The 25,817-nt window shown below is 41.2% G+C and overlaps 1 protein-coding gene across 3 annotated transcripts in view; it reads left to right on the forward strand.

Moving 5' to 3' along the window:
- Window positions 1-25,817, forward strand: part of WDR70 (WD repeat domain 70) — a 385,782-nt gene that overhangs the window by 15,172 nt on the left and 344,793 nt on the right. For 2 of the 3 annotated variants that reach the window (XM_017853196.1, XM_017853194.1), the window contains exons 4-5: window positions 4,626-4,743; window positions 9,295-9,484. In XM_017853196.1, the coding sequence (XP_017708685.1) occupies window positions 4,626-4,743; window positions 9,295-9,484 (308 nt within the window). The remainder of the gene's footprint in view (window positions 1-4,625; window positions 4,744-9,294; window positions 9,485-25,817) is intronic. The other variant, XM_017853195.1, reaches the window with a different exon arrangement.

Genomic DNA, 25,817 nt, shown 5'->3' on the forward strand with positions numbered 1-25,817 from the left:
TTTTTTTTTTTTTTTTTTTTTTTTTTGAGATGGAATCTCGCACCATGGCCCTGGCTGAAGTGCAGTAGCGAGATCTCGGCTCACTGCAACCTCCGCCTTCCTACTTCAGCCTTCCAAGTAACTGAGATTACAGGTGCACACCACCATACCCAGCTAATTTTTTGTATTTTTAGTAGAGACAGGGTTTCACTATGTTGGCCAGACTGGTCTTGAACTCCTGACCTTGTGATCTGCCTGCCTCAGTCTCCCCAGGTGTTGGGATTACAGGCCTGAGCCACCACACCAGGGTAATTTTTGTATTTTTTTTTTATTTTTATTTTTGAGACGGAGTCTGGCTCTGTCGCCCAGGCTGGAGTGCGGTGGCGGGATCTCAGCTCACTGCAAGCTCCGCCTTCCAGGTTCACGCCATTCTCCTGCCTCCGCCTCCCAAGTAGCTGGGACTACAGGCGCCCGCCTCGTCGCCTGGCTAGTTTTTTGTATTGTTTAGTAGAGACGGGGTTTCACCGTATCACCATATTAGCCAGGATGGTCTCGATCTCCTGACCTTGTGATCCGCCCGTCTCGGCCTCCCAAAGTGCTGGGATTACAGGCTTGAGCCACCGCGCCCGGCCAATTTTTTGTATTTTTAATGGAGATCGGGTTTCACCATGCTGGATGAACTCCTGACCTGGTAATCTTCCCTCCTCAGCCTCCCAAAGTGTTGGGATTGCAGGTGTGAGCCACTGTGCCCAGCCAAAATACAGACTTTTTTTTTTTAGAAGTGTTATACTAGGCTGGGGGCAGTGGCTCACGTCTATAATCCTAGTACACTTTGTGAGGCTGAGGCAGGTGGATTGCTTGAGGCCAGGTGTTCGAGACCAGCCTGGCCAACATGGTGAAACCCTGTCTCTACTAAAAACACAAAAATTAGGTGATCATGGTGGCTGGCATCTGTAATCCCAGCAGCTCAGGAGGCTTAGGCAGAAGAATTGCTTGAACCTAGGAGGTGAAGGTTGCAGTGAGCTGAGACTGTGCCACTGCACTCATGCCGAGTGACAGATTGAGACTCCGTCTCAAAACGGAAACAAAAACAAAAGAAAACTAAGGGAAAAGAGGGAGGACTGGCATGGTGTGGTGGCTTACATCTGTAAATCTTGAGGCAGGAGGATTGCTTGAGCCCAGGATTTCAAGATCAGCCTGGGCAACATAGTGAGACCCCGTCTCTATTTAAAAAAAAAAAAAAGAAAGTAAAAAAGAGGGAAATGGCAGCTGAGTAGGCAGCCTCAATATCTTTTCCTGATTAGTAATATAATTGACTGTAAGACCTGAGGGAGAAGATGAGCCTAGAGTACAAACGCTGCTGCCACCCCCAGAGGTCTGGAGGGATTGGCTGAAAAAACAGGGTGAGCTAGGAGCTAAGCAGGCTTATTCTTTTTTTTTTTCTCTTAGAGACAGAGTCTCACTCTGTGGCCCATGCTGGATTGTAGTGGTATGGTCTCAGCTCGCTGCAACCTCTGCCTTCTGGGTTCAAGTGATTCTCCTGCCTCAGCGTCCTGAGTAGCTGGGACTACGGGTGCACACCGCTATGCCCGGCTAATTTTTTGTATTTTACTAGAGACAGGATTTCACCATGTTGTCCCGGCTGGTCTCGAACTCCTGAGCTGAGGCAATCCACCCGCCTCGGCCTCCCAAAGTGCTAGGATTATGGGTGTGAACCACCATGCCTGGCTTCAGGCCCATTCTTTTTTTTTTTTTTGAGACGGAGTCTTGCTCTGTTGCCCAGGCTGGAGTGCAGTGGCGCAATTGCTGCTCACTGCAACCTCCGCCTCCTGGGTTTGCGCCATTCTCCTGCCTCAGACTCCGAGGTAGCTGGGACTACAGGTGCCCGCCACCACATCTGGCTAATTTTTTTTTTTTTTTTTTTTTTGAGATGGAGTCTCGCTCTGTCACCCAGGCTGGAGTGCAGTGGCCGGATCTCAGCTCACTGCAAGCTCCGCCTCCCGGGTTCACGCCATTCTCCTCCCTCAGCCTCCCAGGTAGCTGGGACTATAGGCGCCACCACCTCGCCCGGCTAGTTTTTTGTAGTTTTTAGTAGAGACGGGGTTTCATCGTGTTAGGCAGGATGGTCTCGATCTCCTGACCTCGCGATCCGCCCGTCTCGGCCTCCCAAAGTGCTAGGATTACAGGCTTGAGCCACTGCGCCCGGCCTCTGGCTAATTTTTTAAAAATTTTTTGTAGAGATGGGGTTTCCCCTTGTTAGCCAGGATGGTCTCGATCTCGTGACTTCGTGATTCGCCCGCCTCAGCCTCCCAAAGTGCTGGAATTATAGGCGTGAGCCACCGCGCCTGGCAGGCCGATTCTTAATTCTGGATACTATGCTTCTCTTTAATTTTTTTCCAGTCTCTAGTATCAGAATGTAGAAGTGTTGACTCTTGACCCACCTCAGCCCAGAAGACACGAAAAAGATAACATGATCTAGAGCTGTAATATTTACCTTACTTCTTCCTGGAGGGTTTTGTCTTCCATATTTGACATGAAAGACTATGTAGTTCCTTGTTGATGTTTGCTGGGTAACTCTCTTCCTCATCTTCCATGTCCCAGCAACTAAAGACCCTGCAGACTACAACATTCCACTTGATAAGTGTCCTTTGCTGCTGCTTAACTTGAGTTATATTGTATTTCATTATTAAGTGAAGGAAAAAAATGTTAAATATTATCTCAGGTTATTGAGGATGGTGGCAATTGAGGATCAAACTATTCATACATAATCCTTTTCTTCCTAGTGCCCCACACTTGTAGAGTGAGATTATCAGAGGGAAAAAAGTTAATATTTTAAATATTTTTTTTTTGTCTTTCTAGAGTAAACAACTCTGGAAAATTAATGTAGTAGATTTTTTTTTCTTAAAATATAGTGAAAGCAAGTTTATTAGGAAAGTAAAGAAATAAAAGAATGCCTACTCTGTAGACAGAGCAGCCTATAGTATAAATTTTTTTCTTTTTTTTTTTTGGAGATGGAGTCTCAGTCGCCCAGGCTGGAGGGCAGTGGCACAATCTGGCTCACTGCAAGCTCTGCCTCCCTTGTTCATGCCATTGTCCTGCCTCAGCCTCCCAAGTAGGTGGGACTACAGGCACCCGCCACTACGCCTGGCTAGTGTTTTTGTATTTTTACTAGTGATGGGGTTTCACCGTGTTAGCCAGGATGGTCTTGATCTCCTGACCTCGCCATCCGCCCGTCTCCACCTCCCAAAGTGCTGGGATTACAGGCGTGAGCCACCGCATCAGGCTAGTATAAATTTTATTATGATTTTGATAGCTAGTCTTTAACCAAAATTCTAGTGTAGAAAATTCAGAAAAGAAGTGCTACATTTTTTTTTTTTTTTTTTTGAGAAGGTGTTTTGCTTGTGTTGCCCAAGCTGGAGTGTGATAGCGCGATCTCAGCTCACCACAACCTCCGCCTCCCGGGTTCAAGCGATTCTCCTGCCTCAGCCTCCTGAGTAGCTGGGATTAAAGGCATGTGGTACCAGGCTGGGCTAATTTTTTCTTTTTAGTAGGGACGGGGTTTGTCCATGTTAGTCAGGCTGGTCTGGAACTCCTGACCTCAGGTGATCCGCCCGCCTCGGCCTCCCAAAGTGCTGGGATTACAAGTGTGAGCCACTGCGCCCGGCCAAGAAGTGCTAAATTTATGTTTTAAAACATTAGAAAGTTAATCACCTAAAATATCACTTTCGAATACGTTTTAAAAAATATATCACCATTCACATTATGCTAATTTTGCTTAGCATATCTGTTAAAATGTTTTCCCAGATTTCTGTTTTCTATCACTATTTTTATTGTCTGCAGTTAGTATTATGTTGCTATGCAGTAATTTCGTTCAGTTCTTTTACCACATTGGCCATTTAGGTTGATAAATTTTTTTTTCTAGTTTTAAAAATTGTGATAAAATACACATAAAATGTACCATCTTAATATTTAAGTACATAGTGTTGTGCAGCCATCACCACCATCTATAACACTGTTCGTCTTGTAAGTCTGAAACTGTATACATATTAAACAATTCTTCATTACCCCTCCTAGCCTCTGTTAACCACCATTCTACTTTTTGTCTCTGACATTGACTACTCTAGATTACCTCATGTAAGTGGTATCATACGATATTTGTCTTTTTGTCTTTCTGTGAGTAGTCTGTCTTACTTAGCATAGTGTCCTCAAGGTTTATCCAAGTTGTAGCATATTGCAGAGTCTCCTTCCTTTTTGGGTGAATAATATTTCATTGTGTGGATATACCACATTTTGCTAATCCATTTGTCTATAGATGGATACTTTGGTTGCTTCTACATTTTAGGTGTTGTGAATGATGTTCCTGTGAACATCGGCATACAAGTATCTTTTTTAGACCCTGCTTTCAGTTTCTTTGGATATTTACTAGAAGTGGAATTGCTGGATCACTTGATAATTCTACGTTTAACTTTTTGAGGAACCACCATATTGTTTTCCACAGTAGCTGTGGTTGATAATTTTTTGCTGTTACTGCTAGCACTCTAAGTTATGTCTTTGTGGCTATGTTAATTTTTAGCCTTTCTAATACTAGCAAATTTTGAATTGTAATGGTTGGAATTTTTTTGTTAATCTTTTTTTAATCTTTTCAGAAGCAAGAGAAAAAGAGGAAGAAATGAGCAGAGAGAAAGAATTAAGACAAAATGAAGATATTGAACCAACATCCTCAAGATCAAATGTGGTCAGAGATTGCTCCAAATCATCTTCCAGGTGCCTGATTTTCATGAAAGACTTCTATTAAACCATCAGTTTCTAGGTGTTCATAGATTTTTTTTTTTTTTTTTTAAATTTTTCTGAGACGGAGTCTTGCTCTGTTGCCCGCTGCAGTGCAGTGGCATAATCTTGGCTGACTGTAACCTCCACCTCCTGGGTTCAAATGATTCTCCTGCCTCAGCTTCCCAAATAGTTGGGATTATAGGCATGCACCACCACGCCTGGCTAGTTTTTGTGTTTTTAGTAGAGATGGGGTTTTGCCATGTTGGCCAGGGTGGTCTCGAACTCCCGACCTCAGGTGATCCGCCTGCCTTGGCCTCCCAAAGTGCCGGGGCTATAGGCGTGAGCCTCCTGAGTAGCTGGGACTATAGAGGTGCGCTACCACTGCTGGCTAATTCTTGTATTTTTAGTAGAGGCAGGGTTTTACCATGTTGTCCAGGCTGGTCTCAGACTCCTGACATGATCTGTCTGCCTCATTCTCCCAAAGTCCGGGGATAATAGGTGTCAGCTACTGGGCCCGGCCTCCCAGTTACTACTTTTTTGAGACGGAGTCTCACTGTTTGACCAGGCTGGAGTGCAGTGGCTTGATCTGGGCTCACTGCAACCTCCACTTGCTGGGTTCAAGTGATTTTCCTGCCTCAGCCTCCCAAGTAGCTGGGATTACAGGTGTAGGTCACCATGCCCTGCTAATTTTTTTGTATTTTAGTAGAGATGGGGTTTCACCATGTTGGTCAGGCTGGTCTCCAGCTCCTGACCTCGTGATCTGCTTGCCTTGGCCTCCCAAAGTGCTGGGATTACAGATGTGAGCCACCATGCCTGGCATCCCAGTTACTTCTTTTTGGCAATGCAGCAGTGGCCTAACACATTGATGTTGTTTATCTTGTCAAAAAATCAACGCTTGTTTCAGTGATGTTTTATTATTCTTTGTTTTGTTGTTTGGGATGGAGTCTCGCTCTGTTGCCCAGGCTGGAATGCAGTGGTGCCATCTCGGTTCACTGCAACCTGCACCTCCTGGGTTCAAGCAGTTCTCTGCCTCAGCCTCCTGAGTAGCTGCGATTACAGGCGCCTACCACCACGTCCAGCTAATTTTTGTATTTTTAGTACAGACTGGGTTTCACCATGTTGACCAGGCTAGTCTTGAACTCCTGACCTTGTGATCCACCCACCTCGACCTCTCAAAGTGCTCAGATTACAGGCGTGAGCCACCGCACCCGGTGTTATTCTTTTTTTAGTGTCAGTGTCATTTGTAGTTCTGCTCTGATTTTTTTTATTTCTTCTAATAATTTTTGGTTTGCTTTATTCTTGCTTTTTAGTTCCTTGAGGTACATCTTTAGGTTGTTTATTTGATGTATGTCTACTCTTTACGTAGTTGTTTATTGTTATAAATGTTCTTCTTAGTACTGTTTTCTTTGTTTTCTGCAGGTTTTGATGTTTTGTTTCCATTTTCTTTTGTTTCAAGAGATTAAAAAAAAATTTTTTTTTATTGACCCTTTGGTCATTTGGGAGCCTGTTGTTTTATTTTCATGTATTTGTACAATTTCCAAGGTTCCTCTTGTTACTGATTTTTTTATTTTTCTTTTGAGACAGGGTTTCACTCTGTCACCCAGGCTGGAGTGCAGTGGCACATTCTTAACTCACTGCAACCTTTACCTCCGAGACTCGAGCGATCCTCCCACCTCATCTCCTTAAGTAACTGGTACTACAGGTGTGTGCCACCATGCCTGGCTAATTTTTGTATTTTTTGTAGAGACAGTCTTTCACAATGTTGCCCAGGCTAGTCTTGAACTCCTGAGTTCAAGCAATTCGCTCACTCTACCTCGAAAAGTGCTGGGATTATAGACATGAGACACTGCGCCTGGCCTGATTTTGGTTTTATTTTGTTGTGGTTAGAAAAGATACTTGAGGGCTGGGCAAGGTGGCTCATGTCTGTAATCCCAGTATTTTGGGAGGTCGAGCTGGTGGATCACAAGGTCAGGAGTTTGAGACCAGCCTGGCCAACATGATGAAACCCCGTCTCTACTAAAAATACAAAAATTAGCTGGGCATGGTGGCTCATGCCTATAATTCCAGCTACTTGGGAGGTTGAGGCAAGAGAATCACTTGAACCTGGGCTGAGGAGTGAGCTAAGATCACGCCCTGGCACTCTAGAGTGAGACTCTGTCTCAAAAAGAAAAAAAATCTGTTTTAAAACAGTATAGCTGGAAACTTGTGCGTTAATCATAAGGGGGAAATTTTGGAGTATGAATAGCTTAATATAAATTTATTTAGTCATGTAGCTATTACTTATTGAGTATCTTCTGTGGATTACACAGTATTTTAGGCACTGAGATACAGCAATTAGCAAGTCAGATGAGACCTTTGTTCTCATTGAGCTCTCAATGTTGTGGGATTATTTGAAGGGATGGATAACAAATAACTAAATAACCAAATAAAATAACTTAGCAGACATGTAATGAAGATAAAGGTACTTAAGGTAATGGGAAGTGGTAGTGTGCCTGAAGGTTTAAAAGGGGTGTGCCCTTAGGCTTCTTTGAGGAGGAGACATTTGAGGAAACTCCAAAAATGAGAAAGAGGCTGTGTAACAATCTATGGGAAGGATAAGTCAGCCAACAGAACTCCCAAGTGCAAAGACCTTGTTGTGAACTAAACTTAACCTGTTCAATTAGAAAGAAGGCCTTGGAGTGGAGATTTGAGCTAGGCAGTGTCTCAAATCTAGAAACTCAGTCCCTTCATGGAGGTTTGCTAGTTCATATATCTCTGTTTAAGGGTAACCTGAATGTGAGAATGTATTCTTTGCAGTGTTTAACCTAGATGAAAACAAAAGAAAATCTCATGTTTTCCTTCAGTAGATATTGAGTGCTTCTTATAGGTGAAGCATTTTTTAGATGCTAGAAATATGTTAGATGCTAGAACAAAATGGAAATTTGTGCTTTCCTGGAGCTTACATACCAGAGATACTTCATTAGAAGGCAGTGACACTTTTAATCTTATCAAATATTTGAAAGATTAATTGATACAATTAAGAATGCTGAATTCTCAGCTCTGGAGGCAGGTGGAGGGGTGGTGGATGGTGAGGGCTATACTTAACAGGTGTTTGCTAGAGACCTTAATGAGAGTGTATAATAGTCCTCAGGTGTGGCGGATAGGAAACCACTTGGGAATCAGTATGCTATGCTCTAGACTCTCAAGCCTGTCCAACTGTTGTTGATTTCTTTTAGACTTTTAGCATCCTGAAGCCATGGTTTTTAGTTTCTGTCTCTAGTGATAAGTAGAAAAGAGGGATGAGGAAATGGCTTCACTGGCCCAACTGGAAACCGAAATTAAGAACCCCTGACTGTATTCTGTCCCTTGGATACCCCTGGTTAGAGTATGGTGTTTTTAGAATGCAAGGACGCTACATTTAATGTTTGGCAAAGTGGCAAACTTGGACTAGCCATGAGAAATAACTTGTATTTTGGAAATTTTTTTGGGGAGTTATATTAACTTCCTTACATGACTGGCATTATTTGCTACTGTGGCAATCAGGGATTGGATTCAAATATAGTTAATTGAGGCACTGGCCATCTCAGTGGTTTTTGTCCATTACTATTTTGTAGTTTTTCTTCTGTATGTCCTTGTTCACCTGTCTCTTTAAAATTTTTTAAATTAAATTTTTATTATATATCTATATTTTGAGACAGGGTCTCACTGTTGTTCTGGCTGGAGTACAGTGATGAAGTCATGGTTCACTATAGCCTTGACCTGCTGGGCTTAAGTGATCCTGCCACCTCAGCCTCCTGAGTAGCTGGTACCACAAGCAAATGCCACCACACCTGGCTAATTTTTATTTTTTGTAGAAACAAAGTCTTGCGATGTTTCCCAGGCTAGTCGCAAACTCTTGGGCATAAGCAGTTCACCTGCCTAGGTCCCTGAAAGTGCTGGCGTTACAGGTGTGAGCCATTGCACTCAGTCTCACCTGTCTCTTTATGAGTGCTAATGGTCTAATGGCCCTCTAACGTATAATTGCTGTGACCCTTATTTTTGACTTTGTTTGCGTAAGACAGTTTTTTTTAAACTTTTTTTTTTTTTTTTTTTTTTGAGGCAGAGTCTCACTCTGTCGCCGGGGCTGGAGTGCAGTGGCCGGATCTCAGCTCACTGCAAGCTCCGCCTCCCGGGTTTACGCCATTCTCCTGCCTCAGCCTCCCGAGTAGCTGGGACTACAGGCCCCCGCCACTTCGCCCGGCTAGTTTTTTTGTATTTTTAGTAGAGACGGGGTTTCACCGTGTTAGCCAGGATGGTCTCGATCTCCTGACCTCGTGATCCGCCCGTCTCGGCCTCCCAAAGTGCTGGGATTACAGGCTTGAGCCACCGCGCCCGGCCTTAAACTTTCTTAAGATAAAATAATATTTGCATTAAACATTTAATGTTTGAACTACAAATTTGAAAAAATTAAAAAATACCCAATTGTTGTTAATAGGAGAGGAAAAGTTTCCTGAGAAACGAGTACTATTTCCAAAGTGTGCTCTTTATTGCAGCAGAGGCAAAGAGTTTCTGTTTCTGTGTTTTCAGGGATACAAGCAGCAGTGAAAGTGAAGAGAGTTCTGACTCTTCTGGTGATGAGTTAATTGGCCCTCCTTTACCCCCTAAAATGGTAGGAAAACCAGTTAATTTTATGGACGAAGATATCCTCGGTACTTTACCTCCACCTCTTAATGAAGAAGAAGAAGCAGAGGAAGAAGAAGAGGAGGAGGAAGAGGAAGTAAGTATTTCAGTGGTAATTTAAAAATTCAGTGGAGTAATATCTTCAAAGTACTGTAGAGATCAGTCCTGCTAAACTGTTGTTCATGAGTAAGAGCCATTTTAAAAACTGAGGAAAGGTTTACTCCTGTAATCCCAGTTACTTGGAAGGCTGAGGCTGGAGAATCGCTTGAACCTGGGAGGCAGAGGTTTCAATGAGGCGAGATTGTGCCTTTGCACTCCAGCCTGGGAGACAGTCAGACTTGTCTCCAAAAAACAAACAAACAAAAAACCCAAACTGAGGAAAAAGGCCAGGTACAGTGGCTCACACCTTAATCCTAGCACTTTGAGAGGCCGAGGTGGACGGATCGCTTAAGCTCGGGAATTGAAGACCAGCTTAGGCAACATGGTGAAACTCTGTTTCTACAAAAATGCAAAAATTAGACGGGTGTTACAGCGTGCATCTGTGGTCCCAGCTACTCAGGAGGCTGAGGTGGGAGGATAATTTGGGCCCAGGAGGCAGAGGTTGCAGTGAGGTCGACGGATGACACTCCAGCCTGGGTGACAGAGTGAGTCCCTGTCTCAAACTACACCCTCTGCCGCCCCCCGCAAAAAACCTGAGGAAAATAACTGTGGAGTTTATTACTGACAGCCTGTATTGAAAGAACTTCAGGAGGAAGAAAACAACTAAAAAATAATAAATGGAGAACTGAAAGCAATGTGTTAAAAAGAAATCAATGGATAAAACATTTTGTTAAATCTACATATGTGGCTGGGTATGGTGGCTGACACCTGTAATCCCAGCATTTTGGGAGGCTGAGGCAGGCATATCACCTGAGGTCAGGAGTTCGAGACCAGCCTGACCAACGTGGAGAAACCGTGTCTCGACTAAAAATACAGAATTAGCTGGGCCTGGTATGGCACATGCCTGTAATCCCAGCTACTCGGGAGGCTGAGGCAGGAGAATCACTTGCACCTAGTAGGCGGAGTGAACTGAGATTGTGCCATTGCACTCCAGCCTGGGCAAAAAGAGCCTCCGTTTAAAAAAAAAAAAAAAAATCTATGTATGCATTGTGTGTCAGTAATAATGATGGGTAAATTTGGGAGGATTTAAAAGCAAAGTGAATCTAAAATTATTGTCAACAATAAAGTGGAGGATGGGAGAGTGAAATCAGAGTTTATTGGTTTGTAGATACTATTGGGGAGGAGGCCAGAGATACCGGTTAACCTTAGATTAGTTTAAGCCGGCCGGGCATGGTGGCTCACGGTGGCTCACGCCTGTAATCTCAGCACTTTGGGAGGCTGAGGTGGGCGGATCACAAGGTCAGGGGATCGAGATCATCCTGGCTAACACGGTGAAACCCCGTCTCTACTAAAATAGAAAATTAGCCGGGCGTGGTGGCGGGCGCCTGTAGTCCCAGCTATTTGGGAGGCTGAGGCAGGAGAATGGCGTGAACCTGGGAGGTGGAGCTTGCAGTGAGCCAAGATCACGCCATTGTACTCCATCCAGCCTGGGTGACAGAGCCAGACTCCATCTCAAAAAAAAAAAAAAAAAGATTAGTTTAAGCCAAGTATATAAGTTTACAATTTTAAGAGTAATCGCCTGGCAGGGCGCGGTGGCTCACATCTGTAATCCTAGCACTTTGGGAGGCTGAGGTGGATGGATTACGAGGTCAAGAGATTGAGACCATCCTACCCAACATGGTGAAACCGCATCTCTCCTAAAAATACAAAAATTAGCCGGGCGTGGTCATGGCGCGCGCCTGTAGCCGCATCTACTTGGGAGGCTGACGCAGGATAATCACTTGAACCTGGGAGGCGGAGGTTGCAGTGAGCTGAGATTGCACCACTGCTCTCCAGCCTGGGTGACAGCTGAGATTTGGTCTCAAAAAAAAAAAAGGTATAATCTCCAAAATACTAAAAGGAAAGAATGCTAAAGGAAAGGTGTATTTTTGTATTTGACACCTGGGGTAGATAATTTTTTAACACCTCCCTTCTTTATGTGATGAATTATTTTTAGTAATAATTATGAAATGAAATGAAAAATAATCAGAAAAGCAACAGCTTTTGTAAATCTGTCAATGACTGTCAAAATCGGTAGTCTTTGCATATTCCTCCTCAGTACATAGTGTAGCAAATTTGTCAATCTGTGTCCGTCTGTAGTTCATCAAATAAAGCTTCTGATTTCAATTTTGTACATTTTTCTTTCACATGAAACAACAGATCTATAGTATATATACTCACACTTGCACGTGCATTCATGTGTGTGCATATGTAAAATTAAGAAAAGAAGAATAAAATAAGAATAAATTTGGCAGTTTCATTAAAATTTTTGTTTTACATTAAGTCCCAGAAATTGCAATGTTGATTGTATATTTTTTCTTTTATCAATTATAGTGGCTTTTAAATATCTCTGTAGGTTGAAATATTTTGGCTGGGCACTGTGGCTCACGCCTGTAATCCCAGTACTTTGGGAGGCTGAGGAGTGCTGATCACTTGAGGTCAGGAGTTCCAGACTAGTCTGGCCAACATGGTGAAACCCCGTCTCTACTAAAAATACAAAAAATTAGCCAGGTGTGGTGGCGGGCGCCTGTAGTCCCAGCTACTTGGGAGGCTGAGGCAGGAGAATGGCATGAACCTGGGAGGTGGAGCTTGCAGTGAGCTGAGATGGCGCCACTGCAGTCCAGCCTGGGCGACAGAGCAAGACTCCCATCTCACAAAAAAAAAAAAAAAAAAAAAAAAAAAAATACAAAAATTAGCCAGGCATGGTGACAGGAGGCTGAGGCAGGGGAATTGCTTGAACCCGCGAGGCAGACTGCAGTGAGTCGCGATTGCACCACTGCACTCTAGCCTGGCAACGGAGCAAGACTCTGTCTCAAAAAAAAATTTTTTTTTATGAAAGTGTCTTTACAGAAAATTCATTTTATATTTGGTAAAAACTTCTAAATTTTTTTTTCTCTAAAAATCAGAGAAAATGGCTATGTGATGTCAAACATTGCCATTTAATGATCCATTGCTTTAGAATGCTTTTGGTGAAAACTGAGGTATTGAAACATTTACCCTTTTAAATTCTTTTGCCAACCATGTCTTTTGTTTTTTCTTTTGGCATCCATAGAAAACAGAATTGGATTTGCTTAGCATTTTGTTTCTTTGTCTTTATAATCTTTTTTTATTTTGAATCTAGTATTTAAATGCAGAAACATAGTACAACAGGGATTGGAGATAGGAAGTTACCATTGAAGTAAGCTTGAATGATTCTGAACCATGAAAAACAGTATGTAGAGACCTGAGTAGCTGAGTGTGTTTGTGCATGTGTGTGGTGCAGATAACTGGGAGTTCTCCAAATTAACTTCATGTAGAATACAGTGGTTATTTATTTTTATTATTTATTTATTTATTTATTTTTGAGATGGAGTGTCATTCTGTTGCCCAGACTGGAATGCAGTGGCATGATCTCGGCTCACTGCAACCTCCGTCTCCCGGGTTCAAGTGATTCTCCTGCCTCAGCTTCCTGAGTAGCTGGGATTACAGGCATCTGCCACCATGCCTGGCTAATTTTTTGTATTTTTAGTAGTGATGGGGTTTCACCATGTTGACCCAGCTGGTCTTGAACTCCTGACCTTAGGTGATCCACCTGCCTCAGCCTCCCAAAGTGCTGGGATTACAGGTGTGAGCTGCTGCACCTGGCCAGAATAAAGTGTTTATTAAAAGATAAGTAATAAAAGCATGTTAATTGAAGTTCACATATATGTTATTAAAACTCAACAGGAACCGTAGCAAAAAGAACATTAAGTATTATCTAAGCTAACATTGTTTATAATTGCCATCACAAGGTGATAATAAAAAGCAGGCTTATCTTTACTTGATTTTATTATTGTTTTTAAGTTCTCCACAGAAAAGCTGTACCCTCTTATTGTCTGTGTTACTTCCACTGTTAATTCTCTTGATATGCCATTGAAGAAAATTCACTCATTGCAATAAAAGACAGGAAAGGAGAAACAAGAGGTAGAGGAAGATAATCTTGGTAAATAGAGATTATGAAATAAGATGGTAGGTATGAATATAAATATATCAGTATTAATAGATGTAAATGGACTAAACTTACCACTTAAAACACAAAAATTCTCAGATTGGGTTAAAAAAATTTAGGTATACATGCATGTTATACCTAAATTATAATTATACAGAAAGGTTGGATGTCAAGCAGTAGAATATAGCAGGAAAATAACCAAAAGATAGCTGATTAATATTATAAAATTGGTATTCAAATCTTTAAGTCATAATACCAATTAATGATAAAAGTGACATTCCTTAATGGTAAAAGGAACAGTTTATTTTGAAGGAAAAATTGGCAGTCCTCAACCTCTATGCATTTAACAGTACATTGAAAGTGTATAAAGCAAAAATTGACAAAATTACAAAGAGAAATGGACAATATACAGTCATAATCAGAGATTGAGAGATTGTTAAGACAGTAAGGAGACAGATTTGGAGGATACAAATGAACAAAGTTTAACGTATTGAATGTATATTGAAGCCCTCGTTCAACATTTTAAGCATAAATGGACAGTGAAAAACAAACATAATCTAGTTCCTAAAGTACTATGGAAACATTAACTACTATGGAAACATGAGGAAGATATGTTTCATTATTTTTGGTAGTTCACTGAGTAAGTAATATTTAGATTTAGCTATGAATGTGACAGTGGGTTTTGTAATGGACTGAATGTGTCTCTCTAAAATTCATGTTGAAGCCCTAACCCCCAGTGTGGCTGTATTTGGAGATGGGGCCTCTAAGGAAATAATTAAGGATAAATGAAGTCATAAGGCCCTGATCTGATAGAATTAGTGTCTTTATAAAAAGAGACGCCAGAAAGCATGCACTAACTCCTCTTCCCCCACGGGAAAGGAGGAATGGCTTTGTGAGGACATAGCAGAAAGTGGTCGTCTGCAAGCCAGGAAGAGAGGTCTAACCGGAAACCACATTTGTCCACACTTGATTATGGACTTCTAGCCTCCAGACCTGTCAGCAAATACATTTCTATTGTTTTAAGTCACCCAGTCTGTGGTATTTTGTTTATGGTTGTGTGAGCTAATAAGGTTTGCAAGGCTGACTGCTGGCTGATAAACAGAAGGGAAGAAAGAAGCATATTGCAAGCCAGAAAAAAATTGCTACAGTGAAGACCCAAATGTATATAAATACAGCTATGGTCGTGAAATTGCACCTGATTAGTGCATGGCTGAGTTTTCTTACTAGGAGAAAGTAGAAAGATGAGGAGGATGAGATCAGATCCAGAAAGTATGAGTAAATGCTTTCTGGAGGATGTGGAATTTGAGTAAGCTTTGTAGAGGATTACAGTTTTTTTTTTTTTTTTTTGATACAGGGTCTCTCTGTCACCCAGGCTGGAGTACAGTGGTGCAATCAAAGCTCACTACAGCCTTGACCTCTTGGGCTTAAGCAATCCTCCCACTTCAGCCTCCCGAGTAGCTGGGATTACAGGCATGTGCCTCCACACATAGCTATTTTTTTTTTTTTTAGTAGAGATGAGGTCTTACTACGTTGCCCAGGCTCGTCTCAAACTCCTGGGCTCAAGCGATCCTCCTGTCTTGGCCTCCGAAAGTGCTGGGATTACAGGCGGGAGTCACTGCCCGGCCAAAGATTAATTTTTTTTTTTTTTTTTGAGACGGAGTCTTGCTCTGTCACCCAGGCTGGAGTGCAGTGGTGCAATCTCGGCTCACTGCAACCTCCTCCTCCTGGGTTCAAGTGATTCTCCTGCCTCAGCCTCCTGAGTAGCAGGAACTACGGGCACGTGCAGCTGCACCCAGCAAATTTTTTGTATTTTTAGTAGAGATGGAGTTTCACCATGTTAGCCAGGCTGGTCTTGAGCTCCTGACCTCAGGTAATCCACCTGCCTTGGCCTCCTAAAGTGATAGGATTACAGGAGTGAGCCACCTTGCCCGGGCCAATTTTTTTATTTTTTAAATTTTTGTAGAGGTGGGGTCTCACCATCTAGCCCATGCTGGTCTCACCTGGGCTCAAACCATTCTCCCACCTTGGCTTTCCAAAGTGTTGGTATTACAGACATAAGTCATTGTGCCTGGCCAAGATTACATTTTAAATATTATTTTAATTGACAGATTATTTTTAATTGACATAATTGTACATATTTCTGGGGTAGAGTGTGATCCTCCACATCTGTATACAGAGTGTAATGATCAAATCAGAGTGATTAGCATATCCATTGCCTAAGACACTGATCATTTCTTTGTGTTGGCAATGTTCAAAATCCTCACTTTTAGCTCTTTGAAAATATAGAGTAAATAATTGTTAACTATAGTGACTTTACAATGCTATAAACACTAGGACTTATTCTATCTGGCTGTAATTTTGTGTGTTAACCAAACTCTCCCTATACCCCTCTTTTTCGTACCCTTTTCACCCTTTCGTTTCTGTTTCTACTATTTTCTTCACTTTTATGAGATCAGTTTACTTAGCTTCATCTGAATGAGAACATGTGGTATTAATCTTTCTGTGCCTGGCTCATTTCATTTAACACAATGTCCTGTAAACTCATCTTTGTTACTGCATGTGACATGATTTTATACTTTTCTAAATTTGGCCAAATAGTATTTGTGTGTGTGTGTGTGTGTGTGTGTGTGTGTGTGTGTGTATGTGTGTATTAAATTTTTAATTCCATTCATTTATTGATGGACATGTAGGTTGATTCCGTATCTTGGTCATTGTGAATAGTGCTGCAGTGAAAAGGGGAGTGCAGGTATCAAATGTGAATTTCCTTTCCTTTGGATATATACTCATTAGTGGGGTTGCTGGATTATGATAGTTTTATTTTTAGTTTCTAAAAAATTGATAATGTATATATTTTTGGGATATATCTGATGTATATTGTGATATATTTATAAAATGTGTACAGATTAAAACAGGGTAATTGGAATATCCAGGATATCCATCAGCTTAAATATTTATCTCTTTCTTATGCTAGGAACATTCCAATTATTCTGTTCTAGCTGTTTTAAAATATACAATAAGATTATTGTTAACTGTGGTCACCCTACTGATCTTTTGAATACTAGGTCTTATTCTCTCTATCTGACTGTATATTGGTACCTGTTAATCAGCCTCTCTTCATCTCTCCCAGCCCCTGAACCTTCCCAGCCTCTAGTAGTCACTAATCTCTCTTCATGAGATCTACTTCATGTAAGAGCATGTAAAATCCTCCCCACCCCTCCCCTCCCCTCTCCTTCCCTTCCCTTCCCTCCCCTTTCCTTTTTTTTTTTTTTTTTTTTGTGTGTGTGTGTGTGTGTGTCAGAGTCTCGCTCTGTCACCCAGCCTGGAGTGCAGTGGCATGATCTTGACTCACTCCAACGTCTGCTTCCTGGCCTCTAGCCATTCTCGTGCCTCAGCCTCCCGAGTAGCTGGAATTACAGTTGTGCACCACCACGCTTGGCTAATTTTTTGTATTTTTAGTAGAGATGGGATTTCGCTGTGTTGGCCAGGCTCGTTTTGAACTCCTGGCCTCAAGTGACCTGCCTGCTTCCACCTCCCAAAGTGCTGGGATTACAGGCGTGAGCCACTGTGCCCAGTCCCCAATCCATCTTTCTAACCACTCATGAATTATGTTCATATTTAAACTCCAACAATATTCTAAATTCAACACATCTAAGATAAAACTTAGGCTTTTACTTTGTCTTACTTGAACTTTCGCTGTAGCCACTTAGCTGCTGGTCTCTTTGTCTCAAGGGTCTTCTGTTTTAATCCCCTTTCCCCACTGCAGCAAGATTGAACTATCTGTAACACAAGTCACATTGCAACTAATAGTACTAATTCCCTAAATGAGGGAAAACCACCACCACAGCAGGGCAGGACTCCACCTGGCAATTTCTGAATCCGATTTGAGTTTTTTGTTGTCATAATCGCTGTGGCTTTTTTCACAGTCTGTTTAATAGGAAAGCAACCAATTTCACATAGTTGAGTGGCTAGGTATTTTAGCAAATATTGTTGAAATTAATGGGGTAATATTTTTAAAAAGAACCTTTAACCTAGTGTTAACTTTTTAAGCAAATTAATATTTTTTTATTTTAAGATGGGGTCTTGTTCTTTCAGACAGGCTGGAGTGCAGTGACTTTTTTTGACTTTCATTCAAGTGGTGTAATCATAGCTCACTGCAGCTTCAACCTCTCGGGCTCAAGTGATGCTCCTGGCTCAGCCTCCTGAGTAGCTAGGACTACAGGTGCATGCCACCACATCTGGCTACTTTTTATATTTTTTGTGGAGTGGGGTCTTGCTCTCTTGCCTGTGTGACCTTGAACTCTTGGCCTCAAGTGATCCTTCCACTTCAGTCTCCCAAAGTGTTGGGATTACAAGTGTGAACCATTGCACCCAGCTAACCTAGTGTTTCTTAATCTGAATGTAATAATCAGCTTTGGTGCAGGTAAAAAATATGCATGCTTAGGTCTTGTACTCTGGAGATTGATTCAGTATAACTGTAGTGGAACTTGCCTTAACTCCTGCGTGGAACTTGCCTTAACTCTTGCAATTTGTATTATTTATAACCAAAGGCTCCACAGGTAATTCTAATGGATTTCTTCCCCATCTAGTTGTGCTGTTTACTTAATCACAGTTGGGGTCATAGGGTAACTACATTAGGCTACCTCTGCAGATTATGATTGTATCATGTATCATGGATACCTAAGTATATGGGATATTGCTTATAAAATATTTCTTCTTAAAAAAAAGGGAATGGAATTATTGCTTTTTTTATGATAGTGAAGCCACTTTAAAGGTTTCATATACCCTTTCATATAGCTCAGAGTTAATATATTTTGATCAGTATTTTATGAAAAAATATTTTTTCTATAATAGGTGCATGTTAGTATCTCTGAAGCATTAGTGTTGAATTTCTTCTGAAGATGACATGGCAGAGGCCATAAGCTCCTGGTTTTTTTGAATCTCGTTCATTTTTATATCCTTGTAGTGCCTGAATTAACTCTACCTATTAAATCATAATCGTATTCTCAGAAGGGCCATGAACATGTGGATATTCTGGAAACTGAGCCTGTAGCTCTGACAGTTTTTTTTTTTTTAAATCAAGTTTAATTAATTTATTTTTCAATCGTGTTCCTTCTGTAAGTTATTGTTTTTATTATTGAAACTCTATTATTTAGTATCAAGAGCCTCGAAAACGTTCATTTCCTTTAAACTCAATAGCCTTCCTAGGATTCTATCCAGAGGAAGTAATGCAAGATTTGGACAAAGCTTTATGCACAAAAATAGTTGTCACATTAGTACTTAGAATTGTGGTTTTCTGAATGTGTTGGGATTACTGCTGGGGGTGTGGTATGGTGGGATGGGGTCCCTCCTATCAGTTTTTGGCCAGGTCAGCTCCATTTCTATGTTAGGCTTCCACAGAACTTTCTCTTGATGAAAGAGTTCCAAGTCTGAACATGTTTGAAAATACCAACATATGTGAACTATTAGAATAATTAGAAAGAATATAAATACCTAGTAATAGGGAGAAGGACAAGTAAATTGTGTTGTGGTCATGTAGAATGTTATGCAGTCACTAAACATGTTTAGTAAGGGTTTTTTTTTTTTTTTTTTTTTTTTGAGACGGAGTCTCGCTCTGTCTCCCAGGCTGGAGTGCAGTGGCTGGATCTCAGCTCACTGCAAGCTCCGCCTGCCGGGTTTATGCCATTCTCCTGCCTCAGCCTCCCGAGTAGCTGGGACTACAGGTGCCCGCCACCTCGCCCGGCTAGTTTTTTGTATTTTTTTTTTAGTAGAGACGGGGTTTCACCGTGTTAACCAGGATGATCTCGATCTCCTGACCTCGTGATCCGCCCGTCTCGGCCTCCCAAAGTGCTGGCATTACAGGCTTGAGCCACCGCGCCCGGCCAATAAGAGTTTTTAGTAGCACTAAGAAAAGATGTAAAACTGAATAGACAGTATGATTTCAGTAATTTAAACGATAGATATGTGTGGAACAAAGTACTCCCATTGCTTGCTTCTAGATTGTGGGAATGAGGATAATATTTTTTTTTTCTTTTTTTTTTTTTTTTTTTTTTTTTTTTTTTTGAGACGGACCCTCACTCTTGTTGCCCAGGCTGGAGTGCAACGGCACGATTTCGGCTCACTGCACCCTCCGCCTCCCGGGTTCAAGCGATTCTCCTGCCTCAGCCTCCCAAGTAACTGGGATTTACAGGCGTGAGTCGCTGTGCCCAGCCCTGCCTCATACTTTTTTATATGTTTCCAGTTTCCACATTGATCATAGCTGTGCCCATAATCAGAAATAATTATTGGTGTTATAAACAGTTATTGTCCTTCATTTTTTGACCTCAATTCAAAAATCTAGAACAGATTAAAAAACCCAAAGAAAACAATATTGAACATGAATATAGAATGAGTCTTAAGTACTAGTAAATAAGTTTATTTTTATTTTACCTCATCTCAAAAAGGATTTAATGGACTGGTTGCAGTGGCTCATGCCTGTAATCTCCGCACTTTAGGAGCTTCAGGCAAGAGGATCACTTGAGCCCAGGAGTTTGAGACCATCCTTGCCAATGTAGTAAGACCCGCATCTCCACAAAAAATAAAAAAGCCAAGTGTGGTTGTGTGCACCTGTAGTTCCGGCTACTCAGGAGAATGAGGTGGGAGGATCACTTGAGCCTGGGAGGTCAAGGCTGCAGTGAGCCATGGTTGCATCACTGTACTCCAGCTTGATGACAGAGTGAGACTCTGTCTCAAAAACAAAAAGATTTAATGAAGTGAAATGCATAAATTAGGAAGAAGGAAGGGAAACTGGAAAACCAAGGAAAACAAATAAAGTTAATTAATATAAAACATGAGAAACAGAGTCTTAAATACCTGGCTATGGGTAGGCCAGAAAACCTAGTTGCCACTATTCCTCTCTTTCCCTCATACCTCACATTCAATCTCTCATCCATTAAGTCTTACTAGCTCTATCCTGAAGGCATATTACCAGATCTCTCCACTTCTCTGTCTCCATTACTACCACTTTAGTCTAATCCTGTATCACTTCAGTGTTAGTAGCCACTAAAGTCTCCCAGCTTCCATTCTTGACTGGACTACTATAGTAGAAAAAGTAGCAAAATACAGATACAGGGAGGCAATATAGAATAGTGATTAAGAGAGTGAGTTCTGGAGCCAGATGGGGCTCCTTCACTTTAAAGCTGTGTGATTTGGGGCACATTATTTAACCTCTGTGTCTGTCTTTCCTCCTCTATAAAATGGGACTGATAAAATTATCCACTCTGATTGTGTGGATGGATTAAATGAGTGAATTAATGTATATAGAACCCTTAGAATAGTACTTGGTATTTAAAGTGTTCAGTGTTAGCTATCATCATTAAGGTCATTTATTTCAATAGATAGCAAAGGAGGAATTGAAAAACAAATTTAACATGATTTCTAATACAAAACTTAAACTAAAAGGAAACTTTCATATTATGTGAAGTAATTCACTCATGCTTCATACTAACAGTCAGTGTTGTACATAATTAAGGAACAATAGAGGTAACCATCATATTATTATTTAATATTATCCTAGACATTTTTGCCAATTAAAATGATCAAGACTGCATTATAAGGAAGAGGTGGGAATATTGGTGTAGTTTATATGACTCTACATGAAACAAAAATAATTAATCAAAACTGTTAGATTCATTTAATAATGTTCAGTTTAAAGTGTCAAATGTGAAAGATAACTTTTATTTATTTATTTATTTTTTAAGAGACGGAGTCTTGCTCTGTCGCCCAGGCTGGAGTGCAGTGAGGTGATCTTGGCTCCTTGCAAGCTCCGCCTCCCAGGTTCATGCCATTCTTCCGCCTCAGCCTCCTGAGTAGCTGGGACTATAGGCGCCTGCCACCACGCCTGGCTAATTTTGTATTTTAGTAGACACGGGGTTTCACCGTGTTAGCCAGGATGGTCTCGATCTCCTGACCTCATGATCCGTCCACCTCAGCCTCCCAAAGTGCTGGAATTACAGGTGTGAGCCACTGTGCCCGGCCAGAAGATAACTTTTTCACAACAGGAATAACAACAAATAATTAGGTGTAGTCCAGGAATTTGAGATTGCAGTGAGCCAGCCGTGATTTCTCCACTGTACTCCAGCCTGGGGACAGAGTGAGACTCTGTCTCAAAAGCAATAAAGTTAGGGAGAGATGGGCCTGAATATAAATAATAGTATAAAGCTTTTCAAGACATAAAATTTAAGTAAGTCAGGGTGGTTTAGTGCTCACACCTGTAATCTCAGCACTTGGGGAGGTCAAGGGGGGGCTGATCTCCTGAGCTCAGGGGTTCAAGACCAGCCTGATCAACATGGCGAGACACCATCTCTACCAGAAATACAAAAAATAGTTAGCCGAGTGTAGTGGTGAGCACCTGTGGTCCCAGTTACACAGGAGGCTAAGGCGGGAGGATCACCTGAGCCTGGGAGGCAGAGGTTGCAATAAGCTGAAATCGTACCATTGTACTCCAGGCTGGGTGACAGTGAGATTCCATCCTAAAAAAAATTGAAATAAGTCAGAACCACTAAATAATTGGTAAATATTTCTCAGTTTTTTCCTACAGAGGTAAAATAATTAGTCCAATTTATTTATTTGCCTACTTAAATCTAGCTATTAAGTGACAGAGTTGTTATGCACACATAGGCTATCTGTGCTTTTTTTTTTTTTCTTTTACACTTTTAGTCTGTTCTTGTAGAAATGGGGTCTCGCCATGTTGCCTAGGCTTGTTTCAAACTTCTGGTCTTACGAGATATCCTTCTGCCTTGGCCTTGCTAAGTGCTAAGATTAAAGGTGTGAGCCACAGGCAGGTGAGCCACTGTGCCCAGCCTAACCATGCTTTTACGGTATGGTGCTGCTTCCCATACTTAGAAGCCTGTGGAATTGATCCTGGAGCCTGTTTTAAATGTATATTGGTTAGTGTATTATTAATTTGGCTGCCAGTGACAGAAAATGCAAAACAACAGTGACTTAAACAAGATAGTAGTCTTTTCTCTCCCTCACATTAATGAATCAGGAGTTAAATGGAATAGAACTAGTTTTCAGGTCCAGGATATCTCAGATCTCGTCTGCTTCTGTCTTTTTTCCTGCCATCTTTAGTATACAGGCTTCAAGTTAGATGCTGTAGCTATAGCCATTAATTTTGCATTTTGGTCAGCAAGAAGGTAGAGGGACAAAGCCAAGCGCAGTGACTCACGCTGGTAATCCCAGCACTTTGGAAGGCTGAGGTGGGTGGATCTCCTGAGGTCAGGAGTTTGAGACTAGCCTGGCCAACATGGTGAAACCCCATCTCTACTAAAAATATAAAAAAATTAGCCAGGTATGGTGGCACGCCCTTGTAATCCCAGCTACTCAGGAGACTGAGGCAGGAGAATCACTTGAACCCAGGAGATGGAGGTTTCAGTGAGCCGAGATCATGCTAGTGCACTCCAGCCTGGGCGACAGAGCGAGACAGTTGGCTCAAAAAATAAAAAAAAGAAGGTAGAGGGATAAGGATAAAGAAGCCTCCTCATTTTGAACTTTGTATCTTTGTTTAACTTGAGAAGTGTAGTAGTTTTTCTTTTTTGGAGGGCAGGAGTCTGCCTAAAATTTAATGCTTCCAATACAAAGAATGGATAATAAGGGGCAACTAGCAACTGAGCAGTGAGTATCTATATTCAGTATTTGTTGCTTTCAGTTATAGCAATGACAAATTATTTATTTACTTTGGATTTTTTTGGGTCTTTTTAGACATTGTGAGTGGTTCTTTAATATTGTGTGTGTGTGTGTTATATATAATATATATATAGCATGCGTGCTTATTTGATTTTGTTTCATACTTGTGAACATTAGCTACCTTTCTCCAAAAGAATAAAAAGTGTAAAGTTTATTGGTATTAATGCAATCTTTAAACTCTTAAGATTTGGTCATAGTATTAACATGTATGAATTTCGTTTTTATTATTTTTTTTTAGACGGAGTTTCATCTTGTTGCCCAGGCTGGAGTGCAATGGTGCGTGATCTTGGCTCACTGCAACCTCTGCCTCCTGGGTTCGAGCGATTCTCCTGCCTGAGCCTCCCGAGTAGCTGGGATTACAGGTGCCAGCCACATGCTCAGCTAATTTTTGTATTTTTAGTGGAGACAGGATTTCACCATGTTGATAAGGCTGCTCTTGAACTCCTGACCTCAGGTGATCCACCCGCCTTGGCCTCCCAAAGTGCTGGGATTACAGGCGTGAGCCACCGTGCCTGACTAAATGTAATTTGAATTCTTTTGTGTCTGTCTGGTTCTGCTGTGTAGTTATTCTACTGTTTCTCTTCAGAAATGAGATGTAATCTTTTTGGTTTGTTTTATTAAGGGACGATTCCAAAAAACTAACCTCAGGTGAGATTTTAGTCAAGTTTGATTGTGTATCTGTCAGGTTTGTTTATATTGAGGATCATTGAAGCACTCATAAGGGAAATAAAGGTATAGAAACTGCCTTTTTCCTTGCTCCCGCTAACAAATGTGAGAAAGTAGCTTTTTTTTTTTTTTTTTTTTTTGAGATGGAGTTTCACTCTTATTGCCCAGATTGGAGTGCAGTGGTGCGATCTCGGCTCACAGCACCCTCCGACTCCTGGGTTCAAGCAATTCTCGTGCCTCAGCTTCCCGAGTAACTGGGATTGTAGGTGTGTGCCACGATGCCCAGCTAATTTTTGTATTTTTAGTAGAGACAGGGTTTCACCATGTTGGCCAGGCTGGTCACGAACTCCTGACATCAGGTGATCCACCCAGCTCAGCCTCCCGAAGTGCTGGGATTACAGGCGTGAGCCACCACGCCCCCCGAGAAACTGGCTTTTTTTAAGAGAATATTTTAGTTGCTCACTCTTTCCCATTATTTTTTACAACTATTATAATTCATTCCTCAGTTAGCAGTAATTCAGAATAGTTTTTCAAAGACATGACAAGTCTTTCATCACAATAGGCAAATATATAGAAGACCTGATGCACAAGTGTTTCAGACTTCACCAATCCCTATTTTGCCTATTCATTTTCTCTGACAAAGGGGTCAGCTGGGGTTTTTTTTTTTAAAGGGATAGGGTTTTGCTATGATGCGCAGGCTGGTCTAAAATTCTTGGATTCAAGTAGTGCTTCTGCCTAAGCCTCCTAAGTAGCTAGGACTACAGGTGAATGTGAGTCCATCCAGCTTGGAGTTCGTTAGGTTTTTTTTTTTTCTTTTCTTTTTTAGACACAAGGTCTTCCCATATTGCCAAGGCTGGTCTTGAACTCCTGGGCTTAAGAAATCTGCCTGCCTTGGCCTCCCAGGGTGCTGGGATGATAGTTGTGAGCCACTGTGCCTGGCCTGAGTCTGCTAGTTTTGACTTGAGTACTGATCAAAACTTTAATGCTACTTTCTCATTCCTCCAGTTTCTGCTTGTTAAAATTCTGTGCACCCTTTGGGGACCATCTGAAATATAATTTCCTCTAAGCAACCTCTCCAGATGCTAGCTGCATGAGCTACTTCCCAGGCTTGGTTTCTGGCTTCTTGTTGTTAAATCATTGCTTGTGTGCTTGTCCTAACTCCCTTACCTTTTCCAATCATATATTAAGACCTCAAGTACAGGAACTTTTGTATAAAAGATATGGTAATTTTTAAAAAGTCCTGTATCTTCTAATGCAATACCTTATAAATGGTATGACAGAGTAAATATTTGTCAAATGGAATTCAACATTTTGGTTTTATAAATGAAAAGCTTGTGACATTCAAATGTGTTTTTTCTTTATGACACATAGCCCTTAGTTTCTATATGGAAAATGGAAGTAGGTATAGAAGTGTGAACAAAGGAAATGTGAGCATAGAAATGTAAATAAACATCTATTTCCATAAGAACCATTGTACATGCCTTGCCCTAACCTTACAATTTAGATAACATTATAGTTTAATAATTGTAAGAGCTGCCTCAAGATAGAGATTACTTAATTAATTAAATTTATAGATTAAAACTTTATTTTTACTTTATTTTGATAGCTTATGAACCTACCTGGCAAATGAGTCAGAAAAGTTGTAGTTTCCTGAAAACAGTCACACAATACTTTCTAAAAGTGTGATTGTTTTTATTAAAGTGTAAATATTTGTTTTTTATTTTTATTTTTTATTTTGTGGAGATAAGATCTTGCTGTGTTGCCCAGGCTGGTCTCCATCTCCTGGCCTCAAGCAACTTTCCTGTCTCAGTCTCCCAAAGTGCTGGATAACGGGTGTGAGCCACCACACCCTGCTTTTAAAGTGTAATTTAATATGATAATGTGCACAGATCTTACTCAGTTTGGTGAGTTTTGACAGTTACACATATTGTGTGTA

Source organism: Rhinopithecus bieti, unplaced genomic scaffold (assembly GCF_001698545.2).
Source record: "Rhinopithecus bieti isolate Rb0 unplaced genomic scaffold, ASM169854v2 scaffold_34818, whole genome shotgun sequence".
NCBI lineage: Eukaryota > Metazoa > Chordata > Mammalia > Primates > Cercopithecidae > Rhinopithecus > Rhinopithecus bieti.